The sequence below is a fragment of the Barbus barbus genome (assembly GCF_936440315.1).
Source record: "Barbus barbus genome assembly, chromosome: 1".
Lineage (NCBI taxonomy): Eukaryota > Metazoa > Chordata > Actinopteri > Cypriniformes > Cyprinidae > Barbus > Barbus barbus.
The window spans coordinates 13,484,585-13,498,462 of record NC_136729.1 but is presented as its reverse complement, the minus strand read 5'-3'; the positions used below and the strand labels follow the sequence as shown (position 1 = coordinate 13,498,462).

At 38.5% G+C, this 13,878-nt stretch overlaps 2 protein-coding genes across 4 annotated transcripts; one reads left to right on the top strand and one right to left on the bottom strand.

Moving 5' to 3' along the window:
* Nucleotides 1–3,289: 3,289 nt before the first annotated feature.
* On the top strand, nucleotides 3,290–12,146 carry epoa (erythropoietin a). 2 transcript variants are annotated; one of them, XM_079426613.1, is made up of 5 exons: nucleotides 3,290–3,354; nucleotides 8,144–8,274; nucleotides 9,130–9,216; nucleotides 9,337–9,501; nucleotides 10,838–12,146. In XM_079426613.1, the coding sequence occupies exons 1-5, from the start codon at nucleotides 3,342–3,344 to the stop codon at nucleotides 10,988–10,990; spliced, it is 549 nt and encodes a 182-aa protein (XP_079282739.1). In that variant the 5' UTR covers nucleotides 3,290–3,341; the 3' UTR covers nucleotides 10,991–12,146. The 2 variants fall into 2 exon arrangements, with proteins under 2 accessions (XP_079282739.1, XP_079282738.1); XM_079426612.1 differs by lacking the exon at nucleotides 3,290–3,354 and adding an exon at nucleotides 3,392–3,795.
* Nucleotides 12,041–13,836, bottom strand: LOC306875877 (ribonuclease P protein subunit p20-like). 2 transcript variants are annotated; one of them, XM_079426635.1, is made up of 2 exons: nucleotides 13,753–13,836; nucleotides 12,041–13,195 (listed from the first exon to the last, which is right to left on the bottom strand). In XM_079426635.1, exon 2 carries the CDS (start codon nucleotides 13,173–13,175, stop codon nucleotides 12,729–12,731), a length of 447 nt encoding a protein of 148 aa, XP_079282761.1. In that variant the 5' UTR covers nucleotides 13,176–13,195; nucleotides 13,753–13,836; the 3' UTR covers nucleotides 12,041–12,728. The 2 variants fall into 2 exon arrangements, with proteins under 2 accessions (XP_079282761.1, XP_079282762.1); XM_079426636.1 differs by having other exon boundaries at nucleotides 12,379–13,184; nucleotides 13,753–13,833.
* Between the last annotated feature and the right edge of the window lie 42 nt (nucleotides 13,837–13,878).

Here is a 13,878-nt window from a genome sequence, read left to right as displayed (position 1 = left end):
AACAGGGCAAACAATCTGAAAGAAAGCTTTACCCATTGAACTCAACCTTATTAATTCAGGATGCCTCTTATTCAGAAACAATAACTTCCGACGGGCCACCTTAGTGGCTCCGACCTCCCCGTCCCCTATTCTTTTATGAAAGTTTCCTGTCTTGTGGCGCGCCACTGGACCTCAAACAAGGAGCCTGATCTGGCTCTCTTTCCCTTCAGGAATCAAATTAGTCATTCTCTATTTACTATGCAGACCTCCCTCTTATTCTCACTCGCTCTCTCTCCTCATCTCTGCATAGCCAGCTTCTGGTTGTCTTTGTTTACTAGTAAAAAGGGGAGGGTGTCCTTGGGTCTTCCTCCCACACATAACCCCCCTCTCTTTTTTAATCATCCCAATATCAATGACAGGGTCCAAGCCTCGGAGTCACTATGCCGAGACTCCCCCGCCCTCGCCCCCTCCCCAGCCATTACACATGTTCCACGGCACGTACCTTGTCTCTCTTTTCTCTCAGTTTGGCTCAGGCAGGCAGAGCAAACAGTAGTTTGATCAAACAAGGCGGCAAATGATTTTTAGCCATGACAACAAACATGGTGTCTGTAGGCAATACAGAACTTGTCTATGTGTGTGCAAATGCCTTATTATTGTGATGTTTACTAAAACAGAGGAAATAATAAACAGTGATATCCAAACAGTTTTTATAGTTGTGTGAGCTGCAGAGCATGACATCTATCACAAAGAGTGTAAGCGATACAGAACTTGGCTGTGTGTGTGCACAAACAACTTAGAATTCTGTGTTTATAGAAACAGATGAAATAATATACAGTGATTGTGTCTAATATCTCCTGCAAACAGGTAAAGATATTAGAAGCAAAAGAGAGATAGAAATTAGAAGTAAAACAGCAAAGAGGTTTGTGGTGATATTTTATAAACAAGAAAAAAATATTCTCATATCTGCGGAAACATTTAAACAAATAGAGAGACTGTTTTATTGATTATCCTTAGAATTGAGAGGGGAGTTGGACCTCATGAGTATATATATACTTGGAATCATATACATTGTACAACTGTTGCCCTAACAACCTCTATTCTGTCATGCTTCAACAAACAGACCTGCATGAAAGAGCACGTGAAATACATGTGCTGCACCTAAAAAATGTATTCTTCTGTTGATAACTTGATACACTAAAAGGAAACTTATTTAAGACTGACAACTGAAACAGATAACAGACCCCAAAAAAAAAAAGCCACACAAGTAACCTTTGTGCCTTAGACAAAATCCATACAGATTCTCTCTTGTGAATGCCCTCTAGAAATGTATAGATTATTGATCCCTGAGGGTAAATTAAGTATCTTTGAACTCTGTACACTCTTTGTCTTCACAGTGACCCAGTCTGATTTCCTGTGCCAATTACATTTAAACACATTTGATGTGTAATATTCCTAATGCTATTTGTGACTCTGGACCACAAAACCAGTCATAATGGCCTTTTTTATTATTATTGAGACTTATACATCACCTGAAAGCTGAATAAATAAGCTTTCCATTGATATGGTTTGTTAGGAAAACATTTGTTCGATTTCAATAGGACAATATTTGGCTGAAATACAACTATTTGAAAATCTGGAATCTGGGGGTGCAAAAAATGTCCAAATGAAGTTCTTAGCAATGCATGTTACTACTCAAAAATAATTTTTTATATATATTTATGGTAGGAAATTTACAAAATATCTTAATGGAACATGATCTTTACTTAATATCCCAATAATTTTTGGCATAAAATAAAAATCTATAATTTTGTCCTATACAATGTATTGTTGGCTATTGCTACAAATATACACCAGCGACTTAAGACTGCTTTTGTGGTCCAGGGTCAAATTTGTCCATTTACCAGACAATATAAACTAGTACTGATACATTTTCTCCTTAATTTTAGATTACACTTGTAAGAGCCAACATCTGAAACAACTTCAAAATTTGGTCTACAAATAAAGTTGACACTTGAAAATATTAGGGTTCCAAGGGTTTTCACAGGGATGCCAGAGAAGAACAAATTTGGGTTTCCCAAAGAACATTTCAGTAAACTTTTCTTAAACAAGTTTTTTTTTTTTCTTAGTGTGAAGAACATTTAAAAAATCTAAAGAACTGTTTTCCCAGTGTAAAGAACCTTTTGTGGAATGGAAAGGTTCCACGAATGTTAAACGTTCTTCGTGAAACCAAAGATGCTGTTAAAGAGCTTTTATGTATCATGGAGAGTAATGAAAGTAAACAGATGGCTCATGATGTTTAAGTTCCCCTGGTAATTAATTAATTAATGTAAATAAGAAATAACACCAAACAAAATCTACTAAAAAAAGGCAAAATATACATATTTTGAAGGAATTTCTCTGTTTTTATTTTTAAAGGTTTCACTATTTAGAATTTTACATTGCATTGCATTGTGGTATAGAGTTAACGCAAATGTCTGTAAAATTATTGGATGATGTTCTGTGTAATGAGCTGCCAGTACTTTTTTTTTCTTTTTTTTTACAGTGAAGGGTAGAGTTTATGTGGTAAAGGGATGCTGGAATATGCTGCTAATAAAGTGACTGATATATCCTTATTGTGATTCACTTTAATTTATAACTTAACCTATAACTTAATTTTATAGTTGCAAAATAACCTCTGAATGTTTTCTTTTTACCTGAAAGTTAACTATTTATACTTGCCTTTTTAACATCTCTGAGGATAGTCCCCCTGGAGCATCTTTGATCTCCTTGTTGGCTTGAGATCTCCAAGGTGCTAGGTTCCGACTTGCATACAACCTGTTATCTATCTACTGTATATCTGTATACACATATTTAAATAGGACCTAATTCTTACTAATTTAAAGGTCTGCTGAATGAATATGAAGAACTGCTTATCAAACCCTAAACAAAAGTACCAACCTGGGGTACTACTAACAAGCATACAGGGACACATAGTTATGAGTATTGTTTCTTTGTGTTACCTCCCTTGTCTGGAAGTATACAGTGTAAAAATGCAGTTAAAAGATCATTGTAAATTGCCTTGAGAGGAAGCTTTGCTAACCCTTACTATACTTTGAGAAAACAGATATTATGTTTTAATATATTTTAATATTATGTTTTAACAATGAAAGACTAATCCCATTCCAAAACAGGAAGTTGATCTGATAACTATCACGAGACTGTTGTATTTGATTTTTATTTTCAAAGTCATGGATTGAAAATAAATAAGCATTACGGAACCGATGAGTGCTGACAATACCTTAAAAAGCTTCGGTTGCAATTAATGGACAATAGACGGAGCTATGGACGAAACGGAGAGGATCCTGTAAGGACTAGATTCTAAGATGCAGATAACCAGTGAGTAAATTAAACAGCCTTAGCCTCTCCTTTTTTTATCCTGCCTGAGGTTTAACACTTTGTAGCGGTCTCATGGGAGACCAGTCCATTCTGCACCTCTTTCTGAACATTAATGAGAGAGGTCCACCTTTTCTGCTTAGTCGCGGTGCGCTTTCGTGGAATGAGGGGGAAATTTACATTCATAGAAAGCTTGCCAATAGGGTGCTGCACAGCCGAACGGATCGCAGTACGTGCCTCGTGGGAAGAGACGGTGTCATTGTATTTAATCGCGTGTGCGTCCCATAGAGTACTTGGAAGCAGCGCGTAGGGCTGGATGCGTCTGTGCTCGAGTCTATCCATGTCTTTTGTGCCACCGGTTGAGCTGTCTTTGCGCGATATTTGTCATTTTTAATCATGTGTTTGAAAAATGCCAAGTTGTTTTGCGAATGTTTCACGGTTCAGGTAAGCTACTTACGCTTTTATAAAAACTGATTCTTACTGTCTTAACTTGCATTTAGCAACACAAGTGGAAATTGCGTTTTTGTTGTCAAATTCATACTGAATGCAACAAATAGCAAGCAATACGTTAAACGTTTAGTGTTTAAACCGCATACATTGAGAGGGGAGGCAAAATAAAAACAGTTACAAATCATATTTTGACGCTAGGAAAGTGAACATTCTATATGCAAAAGTGCATGGGGTATCGTGGGGCATTTTATCACTGCAATTATAATATTGTGCATTTAGAAATAATGATAATAGTAGTAATAAATTGATTTACAAATTTGATTCCCCAAGTGATCAGTCACATCACTTTTTTAAAAAAGGTATTATTGGCCAAGGAAGTTAGGCAGATTATTTTGAGCTTTCAGCATTACTTGCAGTCTATTTGTGTTGGACTTTCCCATGCATGACCTGGCATCTTTATTAAGCATGAGTTTTACATTACAATGAGAGCTGACACAGTGTAAAATTGCTGCATCATCAAAAGTTGACAATGGACTAGCAAACTGTTCTGAAAACGAGACAATGACTTTGCAGAAAAATGTCCAACGCATGGCTTCAGTGATTTTACCTATTAAAAAAAGAGAAACATTGTAGATCCATCCAACGTGGAGGAGGGGGTGGCCGCTCTGGAGGCCTCCAGGGGACTCAGGAGGCCACAGCCCCAACCTCTACAGCAGGAGCCCTACTAACCCCCCCACCCCTACAAAATTCCTTGGGGGGCAGGGGGGGCGTAGGGGCTTGATCCGGCTGGCGTTCTAGAGAAACGGGCACTTGGGGGCGCTCTGGAAGCGCAGACTCTGGAGGAACGGGCACTGGAGGAACTGGCCCTTGAGAGGCGGCACTGGAGGAACTGGCCCTGGAGAGGCGAGCACTGGAGGGCACTCTTGGGGCGCAGGCACGGCATAGCGCTTTTGAGGGACTGGCACTAGGCTTGGGTGAGCAGCGACCGGCAGGCTTGCCATACGAATCGCCGGCGGGCTTGGGCGTTAACTTCCCCGCGGACGGCGGCAGGCTTGCGGTGGCCATGGGCGGCGGGCTTGCGGGCTTGTGAGAGCTGCGCACGGCTGGCTGGTTCTGGCTTGGGGCAGGATACTCTCCAAACACCAGAGGATCCCTTCCCTCCATCTTAGTCCTGTGGTGTCTGGGAGGTCCACGGGAGGATGAAAATTGGCCCCATGCAAGAACAGCGAGAGAATGGTGGCGTCATCGGGTGCCGTTGCAGCGGCGAGCCTGCAGAATTCCCAGGAATATGAAAGGTCGACCTATATTCCCAGGAATATAGGTCGAATGGGAGATCTAGGCGGGCAAGGGCGATGAAACGAGCGGTGGGAAAAAAGCAGGAACAACCAAAAAAACTTTTCAAAGAACGGGGAAAAAATAAACGGGGGAAAACTGCGCAGAGGTAACGGTTACGGTCAGCTGTTCTCTCACCTTCACTGGAGCAAGGAAACGGGGAGGCAAGAAACTCTTCAAATAACAATATTTTTTAATCCAATAGCTAGAACATAGGAGTCGCAGGAGACGCAGAACACAAGGAATGATGTATAACAGCTGACACCAGACTCAGGGAACACAGGGCTTATAAACAGAGGAGTAAACTAGATAATTAATAACACATGACTGGGGACTAATAAACTGACAAGCAAAACAAGGACAGGAACAGGAACTAACAAAATATGGGCACGAGAGGAGGGGAAACACAAGAAGACAGGACTGACACTTGCAAGGCAAAAAATAGACTCTAGTTGTTGGCATTTAATGTTGGCACTTTCTCTGTTACCTTTAACATTGGCTAAGATCCTAACTTCAAGCCCTTAAACTCATAGACACTCAATGTAGTTGGCTGTTCCCTCTGCTGGAGACTAAGGCATGGGATATAGTCTCTCCCCTCTTCCTGTTGCAATCATTTACTCATTCAGAGGATAAGGTCAAGTGTATTACATTTCAAAATAAAATCAAAGTATTACATTCAAAATTACATTTCAGAGTATATTAAAAAAATAAACCAGTTCTTTTAAATTGTAATAATAATTCACAATATTACAGTTTTTACTAGTTTTGATTAAATAAATGCACTGTTGGTGAGCATTAGAGACCTCTCTCAAAAACATAAAAGTCTCACTGATCCCCAAACTTTTGAACAGTAACTAAAACAAATGTATGTATGGGGGAAGGCAACAGCATCCATGCATGGTGGTCTCTAAGTGACCTTGTAGTAGCTGGGTCACTATGAGAGATGGAGATGGGGGCTTCCTAAAATAAATAGAGCTCTATGCTCAAATAATTAAATTACGTGACTGCGAAATGCTGGGGTCTTGGTCAGACAAAATATTGGTCTAGTTCCTGGAAAAGCTGTTAGAGATGGTCTGATTACATGGTGGACGTGCGTTCTGTAGTATTCAGACAGCTCTTGGATTTTCGACAGGTCATGGTGTCAGCAGAACCTCTGTTGCCTTCATGACAAGACTCCATTCTCTGCCAAGATCAGCAGTAAAGTGATTTTTCAAGCTGAGGCCAAAAGAGGAATCTCATCCACTCGTCTCAAAGTCTAAAGAAAATACTGATCATTGATGTTCTACACTAAATTTTGACCCAACCTGGAGTTCTTCATAAAATGTGCTCAACATCAGAGCATCTCCAGAGGGTACATCTGATAAGATACCTACTGCGTCATAGCCAGCTAAAGATGAAAGACTGCATTCAAAATTTTCCAATAACACATAAATGCTAGAATATCACATGACTAACTAGATAGGATGAATATTTATTCATGCTGCACTTATCTGCCCTAATTGTACACAAGTGTGGCTTAGGAAGCAATAGGAAGAGATTAGAATTACCATTTGTTGCCACTGCAAATATGTATTTTTATAATTTCATGACTCAGACCTTAGGTTCCACACAATCTGACACGCATGTGATAGAGGATTAGATGCTGCAGACCAGACATACACAAACACTCTTTCTGTGTAATCTGTCTCTTTATTCCAGATAGACAGATGATTCGGCATTGTGTGGGTGTGTCTTTTTCTTTATGAATAGAATTTTTTCAGGGTGTAATGTTGGTGACTGTTTTCTTGGTTATGATATTTGTTGGGTTTTAGCTTGTTTTTTACAGTTAATGATTTATTTATCTTAGACAGAGAATGCAATCAAATGGTTATTTACAGCATGCACATGATGGAAATCTTTTACAAACTGAGACATCTTAATCTTGTAGAGCAACAAGGAACAGAGTGGCACTTCATATTTTAACTGGAAATCATAGAATCTAAAGGCCAGGTCACGCCAAAGATGATAACTCTAACTATAAATATTCAATAATGGCTCTAATTCAATGAGAATAGGGAAGTTCACACCACAACTATAATGATAACGACACAGAAGAACAACGTCATTGGAATCACTTTCAAAATGATTTTTAGCTGATGAATGTGTGGATGTTAATATAGTTACTGTTATAGTTATGTTTGTAGTTATAATTTCTTGATGTTAACGTGTCTGAAGACAAAGGGAAAATATAGGGCTGCATGAACAGATGCTGGAATACAGATGGGATGGTTGAGTTACAGTTTCTGTGTTCATCCATTGGCTAGGAAAGGTGTAGTTCAGGAGCCAGGTGAGCAGAAGTTCTTCATATTAATACAAAATCACTTCATATATTTCTTTACCTGAACGTAGCAGTGCTCCACCTTGTGGCAAGTCTTGTTATCGAGCGTTAATAGCACATTTGCTTTAGTCTCTTTAAGATAAAATCAAAGTCAGGTTTGTTGTTATTTTTAAGTATTAAGTGATATTGTATTTAGTGAGTATATACGCCCGTAATTATTTTATAATGTCAAACTGATACCAAATACAACCCCTGTGTTATTAAACATAAAGTATAATTAAACTTTTAAATAAAAATTAAACTAATGTAATATTTGTTCAATTATGATTCAAAGCTATTTTTTTAATGAACACTTTAAATATTTTATATTGAACTATTTTATTCATAATAAAATAAAATATTATTAATATTTGTTTCTCTTATATTTGTTATATCGCATTTAAGTGTTTTGAAGTCACTGCTGTGTCTGTATAACAATGACTATGGTAAGAAGGGGGTTTGGAGAGTGGGTTTTGTTAAATCTGATAGCCTGTGGGAAGAAACTGTTCTGGAATCTGGTTGTCTTGGCTTGAGTGCTGCTAGTCTCTTGCTAGATAGATGTGTAGAAGTGCTAGATAGTATTAGTGTTTTTAATCTCATCCAAAGATTGAATTGGTTTTAAACTGATATTCATTTGTTCTATATACGTGCCAGGACTCTTTGCCTTACTGCTGATGGTGCTGGAGTGGACCCGTCCAGGCCTTTCCTCCCCATTACGCCCCATCTGTGACCTACGCGTCCTCGACCATTTCATTAAGGAGGCTTGGGATGCAGAGGCTGCTATGGTGAGAGACATGCACATGATGGCTGAAGCTGTAATTTTATGAACACGTTTCATTGTAATTCCAAGCCATTTTCTTGCATTTCATCTATGCAATTCTTTATTCTTACGCATGCATCAGGCAAACATCTTTGCAATGTCAAGTTAACATTTACATACATTTACATTTAGTCATTTAGCAGACGCTTTTATCCACGATGAGGACAATTAGCATTGACATGTGTTTAACATGTGCATTCTGTTCTCTTCCTGTGTGCCCTCTCCCAACTGTTTTAGAAAACGAATGTGCTTTGTGAAGAACTCCTTACCCAGTGAAAGAATTCCCACTGAATATCACATGACTTTGAAGTAAATTAAGCTGGCAAATGACAGTTGTCTTCTGTAGAGCTGCTTTATAGCTGAATTTCATAATTGATTAACTCTGCAACACTGACACTGTTATTGAAATGAATTGAATCTAAATTAATTGAAAATAATGACACTGTTGCCTTCTGTAGATCTGCATATAACTGAATTAAGCTTGTTTCATATTTTGATTGACTTTGCACAGGCAGAATCAACATTGAACTCACTTGAGCTGAATAATGACAATTCAATAGTTGAATTATGTTTACTAATGAACTTTGCTAATATTGACACCATCACTGAACTAAGCTGAATCAAAACTGAACTAAACTGAGCTGAATAATGATGCTATTGTCTTTTTGGAGCTGCTCTACAGCTGAAATTGTATTTGTTACATAATTTAAGGAGTTTGCAACATTAATACTGTTATTTTCTTGTGTAGTACTGTGATGCTGCTTTGAAACAATTTCTGTTATGTAAAGTGCTGTATTAATAAATGTTTTTGCCATTGCAGAGAGCGTGTAAGGATGCTTGCAGCATTGCAACAAACTTCACTGTTCCTCTGACAAGAGTTGATTTTGATATCTGGGAAGCAATGAATGTAAGTTGCCCTGCATGTTCCTGTTGTGAAGATTTTGATATAATATAGATGAATACCTTAACTTAATAAACAATATGGTTAGCGTATTCCTTTATGAATATATTCTGAATGTCACTTCAGATAGAGGAGCAAGCTCAGGAGGTCCAATCAGGCCTAGACGTGCTGAACAAGGCCATCAGCTCATTACAGGCATCTAATCAGACTGACGTGCTGCAGTCCCACATAGATGCCAGTATTAGCAACATTGCCAGCATCAGACAAGTGCTGCGAAGTCTCAGCATACCGGTGAGATACACAGGTCTCTTCGAGAAAGACAAGTCTCTTATGCTTGCCAGGGCTGCAGTTATTAGATCAAAATAGATTAAAAACAGTTATATTGTGAAATGTTATTACAGTTGAAATAACTGTTTTCCATTTTAATCTATTTTACAATTTTATTTATTCCTGTTATGGCAAAGCTGAATTTTCAGCAGTCATTACTCCTGTCTTCAGTGTCACATGATCCTTCAGAAATCATTTAATATGCTGATTTGTAACATTTCTTATTATTATCAATGTTGAAAACTCACATGCTGCTTTCTAGGTTCTTTGTAACTTTTTTTGTGTTCTTGCCGAGTAAACTTTTGAACCATTGTGTTTTGGAACTACATTATTCATTAGCGTAATGGTTAAGGATATACAATTAGAACCGAATTTATACATACATGCAGGCATTTGGCAGACCCTTTTATCCTAAGCAAGTGTACAGTGCATTTAAGCTATACATTTCATTCAATATACATAAATTACATCAGCTTATCTGTTTTCTGAGAATCAACCCCTGTGACCGTTATGCTACCACTCAAGCTACAGGAACAGGAAAATGGATTTTATGCTAATCAAGTGTAGTGTACTAAAAACTTATGTCAACTTCAGGAAGAAAGCGTGTTCGTCACTTTACGGTGATTATGTCATTGTGTCGTAGTGCTAGATAAAAACAAGCAGTGGCTATGAAACTACACTCTCAGCTGAAAAAATAGGGTCCAATATACTGTTAATATGAAGGAATTTCTTTATTGAAAAGTGTTTTCCCATATTTTGAAATTAAACAATTTTATTGCGTTGTGTTAGAGGAATAGTTCACCCACAAATTAATATATGCTCAGGACATCCATGACACAGATGAGTTTTTTTTTCTTTATTGGAACAGATTTGGAGAAATTTTGCATTACATCACTTGCTCACCATTGGATCCTCTGCAGTGAATGGGTGCTGTCAGAATGAGAGTCCAAACCGCTGATAAAATCCCATTCACTGCAGAGGATTTACTGGTGAGTAAGTGACATAATGCTGAATTTCTCCAATTCTGTTCCAATGAGGTCTGAGATTGAGTGCATTTTCAGCTAATTTTCATTTTTGTGTGAAGTAAAATTAAAGGAATGCTCTGAAACTTAATGGAAAATGTTCCAGCAGAAAGTTACCAATAGTTTTCTGTTTTTCTACAGAGTTTTTCTTCCAGTCAGTACAGAAACGTTATTCAAAATTTAAAAGCATGAATATGAGTGTCTAAAATGTAAAGCTGTTACACAGGATTAGTTACACTGCATTATTACTCTTTAACCCATTTCCTTCTGTCTCTCAGGAATATGTACCTCCTACCAGTGGTGGAGAAGACAAAGAGATGCAGAAAGTATCCTCGCTCTCAGAGCTGTTTCAGGTTCACATCAACTTCCTGCGGGGAAAAGTGCGTCTTCTGCTTGCCAATGCACCTGTCTGCCATCAAGGTGTCAGCTGATAGACAATTCTGAGCAAGGGCCAAACTAATTGGAGCTCCTCATATCAGGAGGCAGGATATGGGCTATTACAAAGGATATGTTGCAGAGATTTGAATGGCTGGGAGTTGTAGCACTTTGAAAGATTTACTCACAAAGGGAGAAGACAACATCCCCCAGAATGCCAAGCGCCCCCTTTGAGCATTTGCAGACCCACCTGCGTTACCTGGCAAAAATCAACCAGACGCAATCACGAAACTTCAAGAAATCACTCCTCTTTCCCCATATGACTGTTGGCACTGGCCCAGCTCAACTGGGAAGGTTTATCTGGGAATTTTTAAGTGTTTTGTATTGCTTATGAAATTGTCATTATTTATATAGATGATATTTCTTAGAGCTGGAATCACTTGCTTTTGCAGGTTCTTTTCTGAAGATATTCAAGTGAAGACCTCTCTTCCTCCATTTACTGTGGCCTCAAGCACCTCCAAACATTGAGTCTATTTATCAATATTAAATATGCACTGTAGGTTTTATATTCATTTGTGTTACGTTTATGTGTGTGACTTTTGTGAATGCTGCAGGGAATGTTTCAAGCGTTGGGTAGGAAGGTTGTAATGCTGAATTCTTACGGGTCAGTTGGGGTGAGCAGGAAGAAGGACTAGATTGCTGCTTGTGTCGGGGGAATTGGAAGCTTTCGTGAGAGCTGATGAGGCTCTGTGTTAGCTCATGTCTGAATTACGCAGTCTTGTGCAGATAACGTCGCTGCCAGGAAAAATATTGATTAGTGTATGACGAACATCCTGGCCTGCTTCCACTTCACGCACGATGCTCCATATTTGCCTTTGGGAAATGATCGTAAGGTTGACATTTTGTTTCTCTTTTTCTGTAGAACTTGTTTGTGTTTTTCGTAAATAGCCTGTTTTTTACATCTGTCAATCGGTCTGTGTCTAGATGTGTGTAGATGTTTTTTTCCTGTTGTTTTGCTGTTGTGTGGTTCTTTCATCACAAATGTCATTCGGTATTCAAATACAAAGTATTATTCTTAGCTAAAAAAATTGAACTGTAAAAACAAGGAGAGAGGAAGATTTTATTTGTGTCTTATGAAAGCATCTCTGCTGAGAATGTCAATACACTGCTCACAATTTAAACTTGCTAACATGCCATCTCCATTTCCCACTCAGAAAGTAATACATATTACTATTTTTATGGCATCTGTGTCCCAATTATAGCCACACACTTAATGAAAGCAGACCCTTGACAAAGAGAAATAATATAGGTATTATTCTTAAGTTATAACATTAATGTTAAATAATATATTATTTAATATGTTATTTACTACTATTAAATAATATACGTAAAATAAATTATCCTTAAAATAGACTAGAACTATAAACACAGAAAGAGGAAAACAACAGGTAGGTCTTTTTACTTTCCATTTAACTAAGCTTTAAATCACAACTGATGCATGATCTTCTGGTTACAAGTTCACTATACATGAGAAAACAAATGCATAAACTTATTTCTGTTTCTGAAAGTGGGAAAAACATATATGTCACATTTCCTTTCTACATTGTTTCTCAAATGAAACATTCAAGAACACCACAGCAATTAATTAAATAAGCTTCAGGCTGAACCAGAACAGAAGTCATACAAGATAAAACAGACATCACCTTTAAACCACTCACACACACCACGAACATTACATTAATGTTTATGAAGTCTTTGAAGTTGGCATTTGTTGTGTTAATACTGATACTGGCTCTAGGGGTTGGGATAAAACACCTTGATGTGTATTGCTGAGTTATTACGGGTGCGTGTCAGCGGCTCCCCCGCCTCATCCGGGTCATCGGGCTCCAGGTCATCTATGAGCTCTACGGTAGACGTGTTGGCCGCTAGCTGCAGCGCACCCTGGCTGGACGTCTGGAGCTGCAGGGCGATGTTAATGGCCCGGTTGATAGCCAGTCCCAGACCGTGGATGCAGATTTCCCTATGAGCGTCCAGAAGTTTCTGACACCTCGCCAGCTGGGCCTTGAAGTCTGTTTTCATGTTAACATAGACGTCGTTCCGTCGTTTGGGCAGTTTGCGGGGCAGACGCTTGCGGAGAGTGAACTCCATCGGGTCCATCTCAAGGGTAGAGCCCTCTGGGGTGGGCAGCACCAGCGGGTTGTGGGGTACAGAAGCGGACACCGGGCTGCGTTGCTCGGCCATGTCAATTCACTGGAAAAGCACTGTACGTTAACAAATGAACAAGACATCGGTTAATCAACGTTTAATGATGATCTGGGCGACTGAAAATGGCACACAGCAGACCTGTGTAACGTTACACTCATAAATGTTCTAAATTGGTACTAGCTACTGAATATATTCACAAATTAATTATGTTTACATATCAATTAGTACAAAATAGCTAAATTAACAACGACTGATTCATTAGTCATTTTGATTCACTTAAAAGAACCGGTTCATATGAGTCAATCGGTTCCGGAGTCCGACTACAATGTTATTGATTCATTCAAAAGAACCGACTCATCATGTGAGTCATCGTTCATGAATCGTTATACACCTTTGTTTCACTCTACATCGTTGCGGCGCCGCTAAAATTAAACAAAAATAAATGAAATACTATTGTTTTTCGTTCTGTTCCATCAACATTTGGTGCTGGCATTTTTAATGGAACCTGTTCTCGGGTCCCTTGAAATAAAGGCATTATCGATATGCTACATTAATTTATATAATCTTTTTTTGTTTTTGAGCGTGTGTAGTAACCATAGAGGTAGTAACTTACCTTGAATTAGATGAGCTTGTTTTTCGGCTGTATTCTAACGAGCTGGTTTGTCTTCTCTCCTCATGTACCGGAAGACCTCTCACTTACACAGGAACTGATACCTAGTGATTACATAATACATACTGC